Source organism: Carcharhinus amblyrhynchos, chromosome 11 (genome assembly GCF_965287045.1).
Source record: "Carcharhinus amblyrhynchos chromosome 11, sCarAmb.v2.hapA, whole genome shotgun sequence".
Classification (NCBI taxonomy): domain Eukaryota; kingdom Metazoa; phylum Chordata; class Chondrichthyes; order Carcharhiniformes; family Carcharhinidae; genus Carcharhinus; species Carcharhinus amblyrhynchos.
In genome coordinates, this window is record NC_137334.1 from 93,740,087 (window position 1) to 93,762,197 (window position 22,111).

At 46.9% G+C, this 22,111-nt stretch overlaps 1 protein-coding gene across 1 annotated transcript in view; it reads right to left on the reverse strand.

Moving 5' to 3' along the window:
* Positions 1-7,612: 7,612 nt before the first annotated feature.
* usp37 (ubiquitin specific peptidase 37) overlaps positions 7,613-22,111 on the reverse strand; it is a 47,260-nt gene continuing 32,761 nt past the window's right edge. The window contains exons 18-24 of the mRNA XM_080199594.1: positions 18,467-18,734; positions 17,480-17,637; positions 17,004-17,064; positions 14,589-14,704; positions 14,142-14,211; positions 11,893-12,031; positions 7,613-10,250 (exon numbers count right to left, since the gene is read on the reverse strand). Coding sequence (XP_080055720.1) covers positions 10,163-10,250; positions 11,893-12,031; positions 14,142-14,211; positions 14,589-14,704; positions 17,004-17,064; positions 17,480-17,637; positions 18,467-18,734 — 900 coding nt within the window. The 3' untranslated portion in view covers positions 7,613-10,162. The remainder of the gene's footprint in view (positions 10,251-11,892; positions 12,032-14,141; positions 14,212-14,588; positions 14,705-17,003; positions 17,065-17,479; positions 17,638-18,466; positions 18,735-22,111) is intronic.

Below are 22,111 nucleotides of genomic sequence, written 5' to 3' on the forward strand. Positions count from 1 at the left end.
GCCGCTGTTTCCGGTCCGCCGCCCCCTCTCCTCCGGCCGGAACGCCCGGGAGCCGCGGAAGGTTCCGGTACAGGGGCTAATCGCACTGCTCAGCCTGACAAAGAATGGCCCCCCCCCCCGACCCCTGACCCCCGACCCCCGACCCCTGACCCCTGGGGCACATCCCAAATCCCCTTTATCACCAAAACTCATCACTCCCGCGGGTCTAAATTCAGGAATTGGAGTAGCCAGTTTGCACATAGCAAGATCTCACAGATAAGAACATAAGAAATAGGAGCAGGAGTAGGCCATCTAGCCCTTCGAGCCTGCCCCGCCATTCAATAAGATCATGGCTGATCTGTCGTGGCTCAGTTCCACTTTCCCGCCCTCTCCCCATAACCCTTAATCCCCTCTCTTATCAAAAACCCATCAACCCGCATCTTAAAAATATTGAGCGAGGCAGCCTCCACCACTTCAACGGGCAGAGAATTCCAGAGATTCACCACCCTTTGAGTGAAGAAGTTCCTCCTCAACTCCGTTCTGAACCGCCCCCCCTTTATCTTGAGGCTGTGCCCCCTAGTCCTACTGTCCTTTCTGAGCGGGAAGAGTCTCTCCACCTCTATCCTATCCATCCCATTCATCATCTTATATGTCTCAATGAGATCTCCCCTCATTCTTCTAAACTCTAACGAGTACAAGCCTAGTTTATTCAGCCTCTCCTCATAGCTCAACCCCCTCAACTCCGGTATCAGCCTAGTAAACCTCCTCTGCACTCCCTCCAAGGCCAAAATATCCTTGCATAGGTGCAGCGACCAAAACTGCACACAGTACTCCAGCTGCGGCCTCACCAATGCCCTATACAGCTGCAGCAAGACCTCCCTACTTTTATATTCAATCCCCCTCGCTATGAAGGCCAGCATCCCATTCGCCTTCCTGACCACCTGCTGCACCTGCAAGCTGGGTTTTTGCGACTCATGCACAAGGACCCCGAGGTCCCTCTGCACCGTCGCCTGCTGCAGTTTTTCTCCAGGTAAGTAATAGTCCTTCCTACCATTCTTCCTACCAAAGTGGACCACCTCACACTTGCCAACATTAAATTCCATTTGCCAGTTCCTGGCCCATTCGCCCAGCCTATCTAGATCCTTCTGCAGACTCTCCACACCCTCCACACAATTTGCCGTTCCACTAATCTTGGTGTCATCAGCAAATTTCGACACCATACACTCGGTTCCCTCCTCCAGATCATCTATATAAATGGTAAATAGCTGAGGCCCCAGCACCGACCCCTGGGGCACTCCACTAGTCACCAACCGCCAATCCGAATAGCACCCATTAACCCCCACTCTCTGCCTCCTATTTGACTTTGATCTTACTCTCTTGTGGTTCTGCATTTGCCTTGACTTGACTTTATACAGAACCTCCCAGGGACCATAGCATATTTTATATTCCCCCTCCTTCCCCCCACCCCCGGCCCTCATGAGGGCATATAGGGTCTTGTAAGATCACATCCAAAAGGTAGCACCTGTCATGGTGCAGCACTCCCTCAGCATCGGTGCTCATGGAATGGAAGTTTCCAGATTGAGACACGCAGACTATCACAGTTTCCTGAGGGAAGTGTAGGAAGGAGGTCTTCTCCATTCAGCCTGGTGTACAGTATGGACATATACCATTCCAAGACAAGGCAGGTTCAATGCATCAAAGAAGAACAAAGAACAAAGAAAATTACAGCACAGGAAGAGGCCCTTCAGCCCTCCATGCTGCCCAACTTAACTAAAACCCCCTACCCTTCTGGGGACCACATCCCTCTATTCCCGTCCTTTCCATGTACTTGTCCCTTTAAAGTCACTGTTGTATCCGCTTCCACTATCTCCCCTGGCAATGAGTTCCACGCACCCACTACTCCCTGTGTAAAATATCTGCCTCATACATCAGTTTTAAACCTTCCCCCTCGCACCTTAAACCTGTGCCCCCTAGTAATTGACTCTTCCACCCTGGGAAAAAGCTTCTGACTATCCACTCTGTCCATGCCTCTCATAATCTTGTAATTTTCTATCAGGTCTCCCCTCAACTTCTATTGCTCCAGTGAGAACAAACGAAGTTTCTCCAACCTGTCCTCATAGCTAATGCCCTCCATACCAGGCAACATCCTGGTAAATCTTCTCTGTACTCTCTCCAAAGCCTCCACATCCTTCTGGTAGTATGGCAACCAGAATTGAACACTACATTCCAAGTGCAGCGTAACTAAGGTTCTATAAAACTGCAACATGACTTGCCAATTTTTAAACTCAGTACCCCAGCCGCTGAAGGCAAGCATGCCACATAACTTCTTGACCACCTTCTCCACCTCCTGTACACCCAGATCCCTTTGTCTATATTTCCTATTTGTATTAGACTTTCCAAAATGCATTACCTCACATTTGTCCAGATTAAACTCCATCTGCCATCTCTCCGCTCAAGTCTCCAACTGATCTACATCCTGCTGTATCCTCTGATGGTCCTCACTGCTGTCCACAAATCCACCAACTTTTGTGTCATCTACAAACTTACTAATCAATCCAGTTACATTTTTCTCCAAGTCATTTATATATACTACAAACAACAAAGGTCCCAGCACTGATCCCTAAGGAACACCACTTGTCACAGCCCTCCATTCAGAAACGCACCCTTCCACTGCTACCCTCCGTCTTCTTTGACCAAATAAGAAGTCTCACAACACCAGGTTAAAGTCCAACAGGTTTATTTGATAGTAAACTCACAAGCTCCTTCATTAGGTAAGCGTTCTGGTCTTAGAACACTCCACTCACCTGACGAAGGGGCAAAGCCCGAAAGCTTGTGAGTTTACTATCAAATAAACCTGGTGTTGTGAGACCTCTTACTGTGTTTACCGCAGTTCAACGCTGGCATCTCCACATCATTCTTTGACCAAGCCAGTTTTGTATCCAACATCATCTGGGCTTTATTCGAAGTTCCAGATTTTCACTCCGTTTGAGGAAAAAAATGGTTCCTGATGTCACTCCTGGATGGATTCACTCCAACTGTATGGTTATTTGACACTCAATCTGGATTCCCCTGCCCCCGTTCCAAAGGAAAAGATTTCAAAAAGCCAAATATGTATTATTTCCAGTGTAGAATTTCCCTGTTTATAGATCCTAGCTTGATTAAACTCAAATGCCCAGGATTGTGATCTCTCATGGTTTTCTCTTGTATGCTGATATTGCTACAACAGGGTTGGAATTCATGCACAATTCTCTGGCTGCCACCACTTCATTGGCTGGAGCTCAGTTCTGAGCAAGGTGGTGAACTCCACTCAGCCACAACATTGCTCTCCCGGACCACTGGCTGAGGCTGAATGGGACATGAGCCACACAACTACCTGACTGACACTGAGCCTAAAAAGGTGCTTCAGAATGCCCAGAATTGTCTGACAATCTCTGATGCCCATTCTTACAACCTGCCTTTTGCAAAGCTGGATTCTCAAGGCTTGTCACATTGAAGACCAAATATCAGAATAAGCTTAGTGTTGAACCAGATTGAGACTGTCATCTCTGGAACTGGACATCCTGTGTTTGACATCTGTGAAACAGCATCAGTTTCTCATTCAGGAAGTGTTATCTGTTACCATTTGTAGGCCTACTGTAGGTAAATGTGCTGTGACAAGTGCAACATATTTGAGTGTGCATCATTAACTATTAGAAATAGCTGCGTTTCTAATACTCGTTGATATATGGGTGACACAGTGGCTAGCACTGCTGCCTCACAGCGCCAGGGACCAAGGTTCGATTCCCGGCTTGGGCCACTGTCTGTGCTGAGTCTGCACATTCTCCCCGTGTCTGTGTGTGTTTCCTCCGGGTGCTCCGGTTTCCTCCCACAGTCCAAAAGACATGCTGGTTAGGTGCACTGACCTGAACAGGCACTAGAGTGTGGCGACTTGGGGATTTTCACAGTGACTTCATTGCAGTATTAATGTAAGCCTACTTGTCACACTAATAAACAACCTTTAAACTTTAAGTTTGATTCCCTTCAGCTATAAGCTACGTAAAAAAAAACTGTTAAAATGACTTGCATACATTGTGGTCCGCAAAGCTTTCACTGATGATCTAGTGGTCCATAAAAAGGAAAAGAATCGGAATCTCTGCTCAATTCCATTAGTAACGAATGCTGAAATTCCACTGGTCTTCCCTATTAGCCTCACCACCTGTATACAAACATTCTGTGATGCCTAGATCTGCAATGAAGCATTTTGAAGTTTCTCTCCTTTTACATAATCATTTGCCTTTTTATTCCTTCAGATCGAAGTGGATAACTTGATAATTTATCCACGTTGAACCCCATCTGCCAGATTTTGGCCTGGAATGTCCAAACTATTTAGGATTGTGGGTTTTTACGCAAACAGAAAATAGATGTGGTTTGCACGTGGATTCAAAATAACCGGTGGCACAGTGGTTAGCACTGCTACCTCACAGTGCCGGGGACCCGGGTTCGATTCCCAGCTTGGGTCACTGTCTGGGTGGAGTCTGTACTTCTTCCCATGGGTTTCTGCTTTGTGCTCCTGTTTCCTCCCACAGTCCGAAGGACATGGGTGATGAGGTAGATTGGCCACACTAAATTGCCTCTTAATGTCAGGAAGATTAGCAGGGGAAATATGTGGGGTTATGAGGATAGGGCCTGGGTAGGATTGTCATCAGTGCAGGCTCGATGGGCTGAACGGCCTCCATCTGAACTATGGGGATTCTATGAACAAAATTTATTCGAGATGTTCTCTACAGAGTATGAACTAAAACAGCAGTCTCTGCAAACACCTTAATGATATCACCATCAAATTAAATGTTATCAGCTCTTAAAGCAACCTGCAGCCCTTTTAAATATGTAACATCGCCCTCTCACCTTAACTTACCCATATCTATTTGTAAATTTCTTATTTCCTCTTTGCAACTTGCTTTCCCATATAAATATGGGAGGGGGGCTGAACCTTGTAGCAGACACTAGTTACAGCTTGCCACCCAGAAAAAGACCCATTTATTGCCATTCTGTTTGGTTAGCCAATCCAGGGCATGACCCCCACCCCCCCTCTCCATCCTCCTTTAAAAACATCAGACGAGCAGAGAAGTAAGTGCGAGAGTCAACCACCAGGTTTTTTTTAAAACATAACCATCTTTTATTGTCACAAACCTCTGCGTAGACCGTTTAAAAGAAATCACAGGGGCAGCAGCAGCAATCGTCACAGGCAAAACCCATCTGCTAAAACACAGAGAAACACCTCAACACACACAAATGCTGCTTAGTTACGCTCGAAGGAAAACTGCAATAGGTTCTGAGCGCAACAAATTAAACGCACCCAACAAGGGGCGGCAGGTTTTGTGGACAGAGCCCTTTTGTCAAAAAGAAACGTCACAACCCACGTGAGAATCATACCTCCCTCAGACGTGAAATTAATTTCATTTACACACATAAATATCTGGATATATATTATATAAATACAAGCAGTCATACGAATGTCCTCCAGCCGCAACACGGGCCAGAATAAAAATAAACAAACAGGCTCACCGCAAACTTTGGGAACTCAAGCAGCTGACCTTAGAATGTGCCGTCCCTAACAGTAACTCTGCTGCCTGCTCTGAATCTGCACCATGGAGCTGGGAACAGTGCTAAGTATCAGCAGCACCATTTCACTTGGTGCCAGGGCTGGGTTCTCAGCTCTGCCCGCAATGCCAGTGCAATGGCCAGGCTAGTGAGTGGTGGCATACACCTTACCATTCCTGGCACACAAACAAACTCCCTGACAGTCCTCAGAAAAACCCAAGAGCCACTGACCTTAATCTGCTGATTATTTGCAGAGAGACACTGTCCCTTTCGGCTGCCCGCTCCTTCCATCATCACCCAATATATAAAAAAAAGGGGTTGACGGTTTACATTTCAGAGAATCCTGCCTTCTTATTATCTGCATACTAACTGGAGTGATGGGTGCTAATGCTGCTGCTTCCCTGGCTCTGAATAGTCCATGACAGAAATCCTGAGTGTGCAGATATTGGTGACAGAGATATTCAGCAAACACACCAACCCCCGTCCAGAAATAGCAAGGAGCAGATATTCCCTAAGGGAGGATTCAGAGAAACCCAGGGCACAGACAGGAGGGGAGTAACTGACAGAACAAAACAAATATACCAGGAGAGGGGACTGAGGATGTAAGTTATGGATGAGAGTGGAAGGAAGGAAGGAAATGCACCACCCAAGGGGAACCTCCTCGGAATAACCAGTTCCTGGAACATAATTTGCAATCAGCATCTGTACAGCGCAGGGGAGGGTGGGTAGTGTTTGGGGGGTGGGGGGAGTGTGTAGATGAAAAGAAATTGGGAGATGGCAGCTCTGTTCACTGTTGAAATAGTTAAGCTCCCTGCTTTTTTGACTTGGCAGCTGGAAGCAGGGAGAATCTCAGCATTTTTCAGAGTCGGGAAAACTCAATAGAGAACTTGGGCATCTGTGGGTCAGTGAGATTCTTTCCCAGATCCCAAGCTCTGGATTTTGGGAATAAACGGGTAAAGCCACAAACAAGCTGCATGAACCCAGTTGCTCAGTAACAGAGTGTAAGTCAGCACCCTGAATTTGCTTCCTAATCACCAGGTTCCTTCTTCTGCTGGAAAGCAGCTCCTCTGTCGCTGAGGCTCCAAACAAATGTAGCAGCGGGGATGAGGGTGAAGGGAGTGAAGACAAATCCAGGCTCCTGTGAACCATACACACAGTAAGTCTCACAACACCAGGTTCGAGTCCAACAGGTTTATTTGGTAGTAAACACCACTAGCTTTCGGAGCGCTCCTCCTTCGTCAGGTGAGTGGAGTGTTCTGGTCTCAAACAGAGCATATAAAGGCACACACTCAGTTCACAGAATATGGATTAGAATGTAAGTCTTTACACCTAATCAAGTTTTAAAAGGTGCAGACAATGTGAGTGGAGACAGCATTAAGCATGGGTTAAAGAGATGTGTATTGTCTCCAGACAGGACACTAAGTGAGATGTTGCAAGCCCAGGTGAGTCATGGGGGTTACAGATAGTGTGACATGAACCCAAGATCCCTGTTGAGGCCGTCCTCATGTGTGCGGAATTTGGCTATCGGTCTCTGCTCAGCGACTCTGCGCTGTCATATGTCATGAAGGCTGCCTTGGAGAACGTTTGCACTGTTGGCGAACACTTTAGCGGTCACGGGCATTAGGCCTCTGATCTTCAGGTAAATGTTCTCCAGGGCGGCCTTCACGACACACGACAGCGCAGTCACTGAGCAGAGACCGATAGCCAAGTTCCACACACAAGGACGGCCTCAACCGGGATCTTGGGTTCATGTCACGCTATCTGTAACCCCCATGACTTGCCTGGGCTTGCAAAATCTCACTAACTGACCTCTCTGGAGACAGTACACATCTCTTTAACCTATGTTTAATGCTATTTCCACTCACACTGTCTGCACCTTTAAGACTTGATAAGCTGTAAAGACTCACATTCTAATCAGTATTCTGTAAACTCTGTGTGCCTTTATATGCTCTGTTTGTGATCAGAACTCTCCACTCACCTGACGAAGGAGCAGTGCTCCAAAAGCTAGTGGCATTTACTACAAAATAAACCTGTTGGACTTTAACCTGGTGTTGCGAGACTTCTTTGTGTTTACCCCAGTCCAACGCCGGCATCTCCACATCATGACAACCATACACAGCATCAGGGTTTATGAAAAGCAGAGAATTGGCTGTTCTGCACATGGTGTCCATGAACTGTGTTCTGAAGAGAGTGGCAGGGCTGCTGCACTCTTCCACAGTGAGTTATGGGTGCAAAAAAGATCACAAACCACCAGAACTATACCCTGCCACAAGGGACAAAGCAATGCAATGCCATCCTCCACCTCCAATGGGCAATGAGCCACCTCCTGAGGGTCAGAATGGCTGTCTGCTGGAATAGTGTGACCACCACTCCCCATCCCACCCACAGGGGTAGTAACCCCTCTCCTGATGCTGAGTCCATACCACAAGCAGGGAAGTCTAATTGGGATTAAACACCTGCCAGCCTTCCCAGAAAGAAAAGCACCTTCTGCTGACCCCAGCTCTTTGCCCGAGACTTTACACCTTGTCGATTCTTGGCACTAATTACACAGGAACAGGGAGAGCAATCTCTTTGTGCGCCATTCTGTTCCTTTAAACCAAGAACAACTTTGCAGTCACAGTGCTCAAGCAGTGAACCTAAAGGTGCGGTAGCTGCAGTTGCATCATTCACTGGGGCACCAGACCCTGGCCCACCCCAGCACCCGCCTGGCACCAGAGACCTGACCCCCAGCCCAGCTCCCAGACACTGGATTAACAGCTAACCAGACCCCAGCCCAGCCCCTGGAGACCCGATCCAGCCCCCAGTGACTGGATTAACAGCATTACAGCAATCAGCTGACCAGAGCAGCAGAAGCAATAGCAGCCACAGGCATCAAGATGTTGGAGTAATGAGGTTTGAAAGATGATGACGGAGGGCGAGAGTCCTACCCACCGGAACAGAGTACCAGCTGTGCCAGGCTGTGGGCCGGCACCAGGGTCAGGGCCATGGTTACTAAGACAACAGCAGTCTCTCTGGGATTAGCAATTGTGAACTCTAACCCTTGTCAGCACGGCGTGGTCAGAATGACCGAGGCAGCAGAGACAAATGCCGGAATTTTACTGCCTCGCCCGCCTGGAGCCCAACAGAAAATGCCACTCTGCGAGCCTCGCCTGCCCCAATTCTGGGAAGGACGTGCCAGTAAAATTCCAGCACGAGTCTCAGCGGTGACTGGCAAAGATTAACAATTACACCACAAAAATAAAAGATTACTTTCGAAAAGTCAATAATTTATTCAACGCTTTAACTGTACAAACACTGCGCCCAACTGTGCGAGATAGAGACAGTCTGCTGTGGAGCTCAGGCCTCCAGTAAGGACAGCCCTTTTCACCGTATTATCGGCATATTAAGCCATCCCTCACTGACTGAGCAGATTCCGGGGGCCAGTCTCTGGTTGCTTCAGTCTCACTTCGGGAAGAGTGACAGTGGGGGGAGGTAGTGGATGAAGGGACAGTTTCCAGTGCACTGACCTCAAGATGCAGAGGAGTAGGAAAATAAAGTGCAGTATAAAATGGTGAGCTGAAACTAAGGAACATCTCTCAGCTTGACGAAGGGAGAGGCAGCCAGTCACTAGCCACCCAAAGAGCTGAGAAACTGCCACAGAACAGAGAATAAACTTACAAAGGCCTCCTCGTTGAATAGGTTCAGTTACAGACCAAAACACACTCTGCAGGTACTTGGGCTGCTTCACATTTGGACCAAGGTTTCAGCTCTGGTGCCACTGACACCGCAGCAACTTAACATAGTCTAAGAGTGATTCAGGGAAACTTGAAGCCTGGTTTTCTATGGAGCAGCAATCTTTACGAAAACCACAGGCACTCTTGTAAGAAACCACAGAACAGGAAGGTTGGGGGGAGGGGGTGGGGTGGGGTGGTGCGCTTAGTGTAGGGTCCTGGCAGGACAGGGAGGACACAGAAACTGGTTGCAGGAGAAAAGTTCAAACTTTGTCTGTTTCCCCTTAGAAAACAAAGTATCTCTCACACCCCTAAGAACATGTAAATACAATGTTAATGTTCTGAGCAAAATAATTCTTACTTACGTTTTACAGCTTGGCTATACAAACCAAACTTAAACCCTCTGTCTAACCCTAGCTATTCGAGTGTCACGGACATGCTGAGGTCTCCATCCACGCTCCTTGTTTAGTTGGCACATACATACCTTGCCAGGGGAAGAACAGAAATTTTAGAATCATATATTATCTTTTTTTTGAAAAAAAAAACAAAAAACCCCTCATGTCTCACAGTCTCGTGATACAATTCCAACTCGAATTCCTTGAAAATCTTTGGAAATAGTGACAGATTGACATCAGTACTTGTCCGGGACTCACGTAAAAAAGTTCAGGCGCTCATCCATATGAGGAATAAGCTCACCGCGCTGTGATCCCGGAGCGGCACCTTTCAGCACCACCGTCTGCCTCCACAGACCAAACAAACGAAGGCCCTGTAGTCTGGCGAAGATCTATCACTATTGTAGGAGGTATTTATCCCAGGACTCGCTGTAAACGGCAATCGGTCCCTGGTAGCAGAGTGCTAGCGCGAGGAGCTCCAATGCTGTAGTCTGCATGTCATCACAGGGGCTGCAGCACTGGCCTGCTGGAGTCCAAACCCATCGGCTGCGAAAATTTCTCTGCCTCCACCAGCTCTTCAAACACTTCTCTGTGTTGTAAAGGAGAATGGAAAAGAGAGATTTGAGTTATAAGGAGAGGCTGGATAGATTGGGACTTTTTCCTCTGGAGCATAGGAGGCTGAGGGGTGATCTGAAAGAGGTCAAAAAAACAATGAGGGGCACTGATCAGCTAGATAGTCAATATCTTTTCCCAAAGGTAGAGCAGTCTAAAACTACAGGGCACAGGTTTAAGGTGAGAGGGGAGAGATACAGAAGGATCCAGAGAGGCAACCTTTTCACTTAGAGGATGGTGAGGGTCTGGAACAAGCTGCCAGAGATAGTAGTAGAGGCGGATACAATTGTGTCTTTTAAAAACCATTTAGATATTTACATGGGTACGATGGGTATAGAGGGATATGGGCCAAATGCAGGCAATTGGGATTAGCTTTGGGGTTTAAAAAGAAAAGGGCGGCATGGACAATTTGGGCCGAAGGGCCTATTTCTACGGTGGAAACCTCTATGATTCCATGAGATCAGAAAAAGGAAAGCCCCCAATTCAGCAACTGGTGGAAAGATTGGCCTCTCACTGGCAGGATGCTCCAATCAGCACCAAACACATACCATGCACCACTGTGCTACAACGCAGGGGCACAACCCGACAGCATCACACCCACAGGATTGGTAGGGAGAGATGTGCTACACAGCAATAGGTAGAAGATATCTGTGTGTGTGTGTGTGTGTGTGTGTGTGTGTGTGTGTGTGTGTCGGGGGGGGGGGGGGGGGGGGGGCGCTACTATGTGAAAGGATTCAGATACGGGATATCAGTGATACAGGTACAGAATAAGGATGTGGCCAGAGATACAGTTACACGGGCATGGGATCAGGGTAGTTAAATACAACACACACAGCCCATACACAATCTCCCCCTCAATGTCAACAAAAGGGGATAATCATCAACTTCAGGAAGCATAGTGAAGAGCATTCCCGCCTACATCAATGGGGAAGTAGAAATGGTCGAGAGCCTCAGGTTTGTCAGTGTCCAGCTCACCAACAACCTGTTCTGGTCCCTTTATGCAGAATTATAGTTACAAAAGCTCAGCAACACCTCTACTTTCTCAGGAGATTAAGGGAATGTGGCACATCCAACTGCCATTGTTAAAACTCTCACCAACTTTTACAGATGCACCGTAGAAAGCATTCTTTCTGGTTGTATCACAGCTTGATATGGCTCCTGCTCTGTCCAAGACCACAAGGAACTACAAAGGGTCGTGAATGAAGCTTAGTTCAGTAAGCAAACCAGCCTCCTGTCCATTAATGCTGTCTACACCTCCTGCTACCTTGGAGAAACAGCCAGCATAATTAAGGACCCCACGCACCCCGGACATTCTCTCTTCCACCCTTCTTCCATCGGGAAAAAGGCACAAAAGTCTGTGATTACGTACCAACCGACTCAAGAACAGCTTCTTCCCTGCTGCTGTCAGACTTTTGAGTGGACCTACCTCACACTAAGTTGATCTTTTTCTACACCCTCGCTGTGACTGTAACACTACATTCTGCACTCTCTCATTTCCTTGTCTATGAACAGTATGTTGTCTGTATAGCACGCAAGAAACAATACATTTCACTGTACACTAAGACAGGAGACAATAATAAATCAAATCAAATACACACACACACAAATCCAGCTCTTACTTGTGCATGTAGAAGAAGATGTAGCCACTCTTGTCTCGTTCTGACTGTACAGTGCCCTCCATTGTTTTGGACACCTCCAGATCATTGTACGTCAGCCAGGTCTGCTTCTTTATATCATATACATCACTGATGTAATGCCCTATATAAAGGAAAAAGTCACTGAGTGATCAGCCAGCTGTGTAAGAAATATGAGTCACTGATTGTTCAGCTTCTTGAGCCTGTTCCTCTATTCAGTAATATCACAGACCATCTTGTACATCAACGCCCGGTCCCTGCCCACTCCCTGGGTCCCTGTTAATCCCATCAGCAAAGGAAGAACTGGAGCCAGTCCGTCATTAATGCCAACTACTCTCAGCATAACAAAATAAAAGTACTGGCTACACCACCCTATCCCCTCCAATCTCACACAGGGGGTTTGTGCCCTAACCCTTCCCCAGTTAATATTATCAGCTGCTTTTCATCACAATTGGAGAATTGCACTCAATTGTCACAGCACCTGCACCATTAACATCACTTAATTCACTGTGTCCCCCAAAAAATTTTCATCCCCCCACCAAAAAAACCTAGCACCTGGTTTTGATATAGTCAACAACTGAGCAGCCATAGCATTCCAGAGATTCTCAACCCAGAGCAAACCTGTTTCTGATCTCACTCCTAAATAACCAACTCTTCATCCAGAGACTGTGCCTCTTCGCCCCAGACTCTCCATCTGGGAATCCAGTCAAGTCCTTGAAGAATTTTGTACATTTCAACGTCACTCTTCATTTTACTAAATGCCAGAGAATAAAGGCTAATTTTATGCAATCACTCCCCAGATGCCAGCCCACATTGTCGCAGGAATCAATCTTGGCTCAAAGGTAAATGCATCTTCCCTCAGGTAGTGAGACCAAAACCGTACATAGGAAGCAAGATGTGGTTTCAGCAAAACAGTCAGAATATTAGTGTGGAAGAGGCACTTCAGCCCATCGAGTCTGCACCGACACATGAAAGGCCCTGACATGCCCACCTAATCCCACTTGCCAGCACTTGGCCCATAGCCAAGAATGTTATGGTGCGCCAAGTACTCATCCAGGTACTTTTTAAAGTATGTGAGGCATCCCACCTCCACCACAATGCCAGGCATGGTGGCACAGAGATTAGCACTGTGCTTCAGCACCAGGGACCCAGGTTCGATTCCTGGTTTGGGTCACTGTATGAAGTCTGCACATTCTCCCCGTGTCTGCATGGATTTCCTCTGGGTGCTCTGATTTCCTCCCACAGTCCAAAGATGTGTGGATTAGGTTGATTGGTTGTGATAAATGGCCCATAGTGTCCCTGAATGTTTAAGGGATTAGCGGGGTAAACGTGTGGGGTTGTGGGGATAGGGCCGAGGGTGGGATGTTGTCGGTACAGACTCAATGGGCGAACACCCTCCTTATGCATTGTGAGGATTCTATGAAACTGTGGCCGCACATTTCTTGTCAGGTGGGCATAAAAGAAGAGCTCCCCTTGTTTTCTGGGCAACAAGAGGCATACAGGTCCAGGGTCAAGAGGAGAGAGGGGCTGGAGAGAGCTACAGAGATAGAGAGCCACAAAGGGATCGGTTACAACACAGAATTTTATACTGGAGCCTGACAGCCAATGTAATTGATTGGTGAGTACTGGAGTGACGGCATTGAGTAAAGAATGAAACCCACAGAGCATGTTTAACTGTGACACATTCGACACCAGACAGTGTGTCTGACAGTGGACAGCTGGGTATCAGCGTGGAGGTACCTGCGTAATTTCAGACTCGCAGGCAGCAAGGCCATGAACTATGCACTAAACAACTTTATCCAAAGATTTTTCTACAACAAATTTCAGTGTCCTTCTCTTTTTCAATTAGCTTCAAAATCCTTCCAAAGAGTTGACAAATCCAAATCTCAGATTATGTTTTATTTTCCTCAATACTCTGTAGACAGATCATTTAACCTGGCCACAAGCAAGAAACTTCCAGCTAGGACAAGAGCAGCAGATACCTGGGAACACACCATCTGCAGACCCCTTTCCAATCTACTCACCATTCTGACCTGGAACCTTTATCACCATTCCTTCATTGTGGTTGGAACTCCCCTGCCTAACAGCACTGTTGGTGTACCTACACCAACATGGACTGCAGCAGTTCAATGGGGAAATTAGAGATGAACAATAAATGCTGGTCTAGCCAGTGATGCCCCACATCCTGTGAAAGAATATAATTTAAAAACAAAATGACAGTATCTGGTACGTACCAGAGGAGGAGGAGCTGCCAATGTGGCTGACGACACTGATTAGTCGGTAAGAATGTGCGAGCTCGCCTGTCTGCAAGAACAGGAAACCAGTCAGTATACTCAACACCCAACGTGATAAACTTATACAAGAAACCCAAAGGCAACAGGGGGAAAACTTTCTTTTTTTCCCTTTTAAATGCAGCGAATGCTTAAGGCTGGGAATGCACTGCTCTGAGTGTGGTTTAAATGACTTTCAAAGAGGAATTGAATCGTTATTTGAAGGAAAAACAAAGTGGAAAATTTGGGGTGGTGGCACTCGTGAAGTTAGTCCTGCAGAGAGCAGAGGCGAGTCCTGAGGCCACAGTGCTCTATCACCGGGCCTCCCGCACTGATTTGTGATGTCCCGATTTCCCAACAGCTCCACAGCAACCTCTGAACACCACTGGCCTGCGCTCTCCTTCACCTCACCTCTGCATTCCTTTTCAACTCCTCAGCTTCAGCCTCACTGTAGTCCATGTCCAAGATTTCCTCGTTACCAGAATCTTCATCCGAACCCATGAGATCACTGATGGAGTTATTGAACTCTGCAAGGAAGTGTTCATTGAAAGACAATTAAAATGGAGACTACTTTACCACGAAACCAAAACACAGCAAGTCCCACAATATTCTCCTTCACGTAGAACTATTCACCACATGTGTTGCTTTCCCCGAGTTCGCCCCCTTCACATGGAGATCCGGAGCAGAGATAATATTTCACATTCATCAGAGCACCAATATTAAAATGGCAAAAGAAGCCACTGCACTTAATAATGCATCACTCATTACAGAATGAATGCACTGCCTCACATTGTGAGCTGTGACAGGAGCAGAGGCCTTTTAGCCCATTATACCACTATAAAAGAGCTATTCAATTGGTCCTTTTCCACTCCTGCACCCTCTCCCTCTCCCCTCCGCAGTCTGGAGTAAACTATGGAGGCAGATTTAACATGACTCTCATAAGGGTATTGGACAATCACCTGAAGAGAAAGAAATCACAGGGCAATGGGGGAAGGGTTGGGTAGTGAGACAAGCTGAGCCTCTCCTGCAGAGTGCCAGAACAGACATGATGGGCTGAATGGCCTCCTGCGCCATTCTTGCCATCCCTCTCAGTCAATGCATTCCACATAGCCACATAGTTGTGTAATATATATTCCCCATCTGCCCAGCCCAGTTCTTTGCCATTTACCTTAAACCCGTGCCTTCTGGGTACTGACGCTGCTGCCAGTATAAATGTTTCACTTTATTTGCTGCATCAAAACCCTTCATGATTTTGAACAGCTCAATTAAATCTCCCCATAACTGCTGCTGTGCGGTACAGGGAAAAAAATCTAAGTCTCTCTAGTCTCCCCATTTAAGTGAAGTCCCACGTTTTTGGTATCATTCTCTCTCCAAGACCTTCACATCCTTACTGCCCAGAATTGGACACAATCACTGGAACCTCTTCACCATTCACGCTGATGGGATTTTCTCATCCCACCGCAGGGAATGGAGATTTGGCTGGCCATCAAATTTCCGACTTCACTGCAGCAGGTGCATGGAGTGAATAGCAGGTAAGATGGCTCCCCATATCTTCTAACAACTGTTTTATGAAGTTACTTGCTTTTGTCTCTATGCCTCTATAAAGGCAGCCAAGGATCCTCCAAGATACCTTAAGAACATAAGAAATAGGAGCAGGAGTAGGCCATCTAGCCCCTCGAGCCTGCCCCGCCACTCAATAAGATCACGGCTGATCTGAAGTGGATCAGTTCCACTTTCCCGCTTTCTTCCTATAACCCTTTATTCCCTTGTCTGTCAAAAACCTATCTACCCATGACTTAAATATATTTAGCGAGGGAGCCTCCACCACTTCAACGGGCAGAGAATTCCAGAGATTCACCACCCTTTGAGTGAAGGAGTTCCTCCTCAGCTCTGTTCTAAACTGCACCCCCTTATCTTGAGGATGTGCCCTCTAGTCCTGCACCTCTCTCTCGCCTCTCCCGCCACCGTCAGACACCATCCTCCTCAATGCTTTTGTTACATTGGAGTTTCACATCATCTGCAAACTGTACAACTGTGCCTTTTATACCCAAGATTAGGTCACTATGTGTATATCAAAGAGAAATGGTTCTAAAATGACCACCAGTTGGGTCACAGAATGAGATTTTAGGGTCATGAGCTTTAAAGCTGCAATGACAGCAGCGGAGGATGGACTGAGCTTTTCGCAGCTGTAAGACTTATTCAGCATTTACCTTTGATGGAAATGGTTTAATCATTATTCTCTCAAGGCTCAATAACCACTACAACCTGTAGAGAGACGGATCTCCACTTATTTTCAGGATAAATCCAACAGTTTTAAACCACCCCCACCCTGGTCAACAATGCATGCCACCACACTACGGCAGACATTAAAATGGGATCACATCGGGAAACAATTTGGGAAGCACTGCTTTAGCCAGTTTGATATCTACGTTGAAACTGTCGCTGTGGATTCGAGCCCTACTACAGCACAAGACATGCTAGCAGTCCTGGGGAGTATGGAGGGAGTGCTGCACCACTGAAGGTGCTGTCCTTTTGGGTGAGGCATTAAACCAACGTTCCACCTGTGTGTTAAATATAAAGGGTCCCACAAATTTATAATTTCTCCAAGTGTCTCGCTCTCTCAATCGCTTCAAAAGTACGATCCATGAATTTGTCAATTACTGCTTGTGGGGCTTGTGTGGAAAATCACCAACACACTTGCTTACACAACAGGAAATGCACTTAAAAAGTTCTGATGAACACAACCCAAGCAAGAAGTGGAAAGTAGTCACCTTACCCAGAGTGCATAGTATACTGCAACACCATTAATGCTGACTAGTGTCTTACCCTGAATGCTCAGCTCTGTGGCTCTCTTCAAGTCATCATCTTCTTTCAACTCCCGGGCCTCCTGATGGGTCACACAGAGAGAAACTCTTTAACTCTGGCTCAATTTAGCAATAAGATTCACAGCTACTTCCACATTCACCATTATCAAGTGTCACAAATTTGGCAAAGAGTGGGACACCCTGGATTGGGAGGAGAGCAGAGGGTCTAGGGCCCATTCCAGAACTTGAGCATGTAATCGAGCGACACTCACTGTGCTGAAAGAGTGCTGCGCTGCCAGAGGTGCCAGAAAGCTTGTCGCCTGTTAAGGCGAATACCAAAGGTGCAATGGAGCCTCATCAGGTTGGCTTTCTATGAGGACATGGTCAAATGACTCATCAATCAAAAGGCTATTTCTAAAAACAAAATCCAAACCCATCCCCTGATCAGTTACACCCATCCTTCCAGTGCCCAAAAGGTCGACTCTTCCAAGTGCTGACCTGTTCCTGAAGACTCTGGGCCAGTGCTTGCTGCAGCTCCTGTTCCTCACGCTCCCTGTCTAGGTCATACTGCTGCATCCAGTCCATCTCACACTGGGAGCCATCTGGGGTTTTATTCTCCTTATTCTCATCAAAGTCTTTCATAATTTCAGCAGGCTCTATGTAATAAAAACAGAAGTTTAAAATGTCAAGGGGAATGAGTGCGTTAAATAGAAGGAACTATTTCTGCTGGTTAGGAAGTCCAGGACTGGGGGATAAAGCCTTCAAACAGGAGTGAGCTCTTCTGGGAAGGAAATTAATTAACAAGGTTTGGGGGGGGGGGGGGGAGGGGGTGGTGTGTGGTGGTGGTGCGCGGGGGGGTGTGGAGGAGGTGGCAAGAGTACATCATAAAATCCCTACTGTGCAGAAGGAAGCCATTTGGCCCATCGAGTCTGCACCAACTCTGATAGAGTATCTTATCCAGGTCATACAAACTCCTTAACCCCAAATATTTACCATGGCTAATCAAAACTAATCTGCACATCTTTGGAATGAGAGCGGAAACCACAGCACCTGGAGAAAACCCACAGGGAGAATGTGCAGTATGAACACAGTTACCCAAGGCTGGAATTAAACCTGGGTCCTTGGCACTGAGACAGCCGAGCTAAATATTGTGCCACCCAAACTCTCTTTCCTGAATGACAATTGACATGACATCAGTTATTAAATTTAGACGAGAGATTGACAGGTTTTGTTAACCAAAAAGGATATGGGTGGGTATGTGGGGTAAGATCATGTCAGCTATGATCACACTGAATGGCGCAACAAGCTGGAGGGATTAAATGGACTGACTCTTGCTGGTGTTTTCTGCTAAGGTGTCACATTCAGTGGAGGGGGTGTGTGTGTGGCTTCACCTGGCCTCAATAATCGCTATTCAACGCCAGCACACGGCCAAACAGTCCCCCACCCTCGATACTCCACAATGACATGCTGACTCTAGGCACCTACCTGTTTCCATGCTGGCTCGAGGCCCCTCCATTTCCACTGCCTCATGATGTTCCAGTAACTCCTGGGCTTCATCATCACCAAAGCCGGTATCGGGGCTACTGCTTGGCTTCTCGTGTTCCTCCTCCCCACCAAGCGAGAGACACGTTTCTTGCTTGCTGATCTCCAGCACGGCCGCCAGCAGCTCATCTTCATTCATGCCGTCAAAAGTTGGGTCTATTACTGTGGCAGGGGCAGGGCGCTCCATCTCCTGCCTGCTTGCTTTAAGTACCTGACGAAGGAAGAAACAGTGATCATAATTCGCAGCCGAAGCTGAATTGGATTACTAGTCCAGTGACAATATCACTATGCTACCAATTCCCCAATTGGCAAGGAAACCAAAAGAACATAAGAACATAAGAAATAGGAGCAGGAGTAGGCCATCTAGCCCTTCGAGCCTGCCCTGCCATTCAATAAGATCATGGCTGATCTGTCGTGGCTCAGTTCCACTTTCCCGCCCTCTCCCCATAACCCTTAATCCCCTCTCTTATCAAAAACCCATCAACCCGCGTCTTAAAAATATTTAGCGAGGCAGCCTCCACCACTTCAACGGGCAGAGAATTCCAGAGATTCACCACCCTTTGAGTGAAGAAGTTCCTCCTCAACTCCGTTCTAAACCGCCTCCCCTTTATCTTGAGGCTGTGCCCCCTAGTCCTACTGTCTTTTTTGAGCGGGAAGAGTCTCTCCACCTCTATCCTATCCATCCCATTCATCATCTTATACGTCTCAATGAGATCTCCCCTCATTCTTCTAAACTCTAGCGAGTACAAGCCTAGTTTATTCAGCCTCTCCTCATAGCTCAACCCCCTCAACTCCGGTATCAGCCTAGTAAACCTCCTCTGCACTCCCTCCAGGGCCAAAATATCCTTGCACAGGTGCGGCGCCCAAAACTGCACACAGTACTCCAGCTGCGGCCTCACCAATGCCCTATACAGCTGCAGCAAGACCTCCCTACTTTTATATTCAATCCCCCTCGCTATGAAGGCCAGCATCCCATTCGCCTTCCTGACCACCTGCTGCACCTGCAAGCTGGGTTTTTGCGACTCATGCACAAGGACCCCGAGGTCCCTCTGCACCGTCGCCTGCTGCAGTTTTTCGCCACGTAAGTAATAGTCCTTCCTACCATTCTTCCTACCAAAGTGGACCACCTCACACTTGCCAACATTAAATTCCATTTGCCATTTCCTGGCCCATTCGCCCAGCCTATCTAGATCCTTCTGCAGACTCTCCACACCCTCCACACAATTTGCCTTTCCCCCAATCTTGGTGTCATCAGCAAATTTCAACACCCTGCACTCGGTTCCCTGGGGCACACTATAATCTCCTTGAAACCGTTCTACATCCTCACCATTCACCCACCTAATTTTGTATCATCGGCAAGCTTGGAAAAATTACATTTGGCTCCTGTTGTATATTTAAATGGTTGCATGATTGCTTCAAGAGTGGATGGTGATCTCTTTCAATAAACCTGTTGTATATTAGCTGGAATCTACACAAGCAAACCAGGTCTTTTTCTAAAAATCCCACAACCACAAACATAGCTAGGATATCCAAATCATTGACTTATAGTAAATTGCTGGGGCCCAAGCACCGATCCCTGTGGAACGCCACTAGTCACTGCCTGCCACTCCAAAAAAGATCCATTTATTACTATTCTCTGTTTCCTGTCAGCTAACCATTTCGCAATCCATTCTAATATGTTACCCTCAATCCTGTACACTTCAACTTTGCACATTAACCTCACTAATCCAAATACACATCCACTGGTTCACCTATTCTGCTAATCACATCCTCAAAAACTCCAAGTTTATCAAACATGATCTCCCATTCATAAATCCATGTTGATATTTTCTAGAAGCCCTTTAAGCACATCCTTTATAATAGATTCCAGCATTTTTCCTATGACTGACAATAAACTAACTGGTCTGTAATTCCCCATTTTCTCCCTCCCATCTTTAAATGGTGGGTTTATATTTGCCACCTTCCAATCTGTTGGGTCTATTTCAGAATCAACTGAAGCCTACTGATATCTACCACAAGTATTTTCTGCCCCTTGTTGCCTCTTAGCTCCACCCAGATTGATTCTGCATCTAGATTTTCTGAGCCAATATCCTCTCTCACTATTGCACTGATTTCATCCGTAACTAGCAAAGCCACCCCATCTGCTTTTCCTTTTTGCCTGCGCTTCCTAAATATTGAGTACTCTTCGATATTCAATTCCCAGCCCTGGTCACCATGCAGTCATGTTTTTGTAATTGTATCACATACCTGTTTACATCCATGTTATGATGTGGAGGTGCCGGCAATCGACTGGGGTAAGCACACTAAGTAGTCTCACAACACCAAGTTAAAGTCCAACAGGTTTATTTGGTAGCACAAGCCACAAGCTTTTGGAGCGCTGCTCCTTCATCAGGTGAGTGAGCAGTTGTGTTCACAAACAGGGTATATATAGATACAAACTCAATTTACAAAATAACAGTTGGAATGCGAGTCTTTATAAGTAATCAAGTCTTAAAAGGTAGACAATGCAAGTGGAGAGAAGGTTAAGCACAGGTTAAAAAGATGTGTATTGTCTGCAGCCAGGACAGTTAGTGAGATTTTGCAAGCCCAGGTAAGTCGTGGGGTTACAGATAGTGTGACATGAATCTAAGATCCTGGTTGAGACCATACTTCTGCGCAGAACTTGGCTATCAGTTTCTGCTCAGCGATTCCGTGCTGCGTCGCGAATGCCACCTTGGAAAACGCTTACCTGAAGATCAAAGGCTGAATGCCCGTGACTGTTGAAGTGTTCCCCAACAGTAAGAGAACACTCTTGCCTGATGTTTGTCAAGCGGTGTTCATTCATCCGTTGTTGTAGCATCTGCATGGTCTCCCCAGTGTACTATGCTTTGGGACATCCTTTCCTGCAGCGTATCAGGTAGACAACGTTGGCCGAGTTGCAAGAGTATGTACCGTGTAACTGGTGAATGGTGTTCTCATGTGAGATGATGGCATCTGTGTCAATGATCCGGCATGTCTTGCAGAGGTTGCTGTGGCAGGGTTGTGTGGTGTCGTGGTCACTGTTCTCCTGAAGGCTGGGTAGTTTGCTGCTGACAATGGTCTGTTTGAGGTTGTGCGGTTGTTTGAAGGCAAGAAGTGGGGGTGTGGGGATGGCCTTGGCAAGATATTCATCTTCATCGATGACATGTTGAAGGCTCCGGAGAAGATGTTGTAGCTTTTCCACTCCAGGGAAGTACTGGATGACGAAGGGTACTCTTGTCCACTGTGTCCTGTGTTTGTCTTCTGAGGAGGTTGGTGCAGCTTTTCATGGCGCGTCGGAACAGTCGATTGATGAGTTGAGCGCCATATCCTGTTCCTCACTGAGCAGATCCTGTGTATACAGGGACTTGTCCATAGGCCGCAAACGGGATCTTGCGTTCACGTCACACTATCTGCAACCCCGATGATTTGCCTGGGCTTGCAAAATCCCATTAACTGTTCTGGCTGGAGACAATGCGCATCTCTTTAACCTGTGCTTAACCCTCTCTCCACTCACACTGTACCTTTAAGACTTGATTACCTGTAAAGACTTGCATTCCAACCGTTATCTCGTAAATTGAGTTTCTGTCT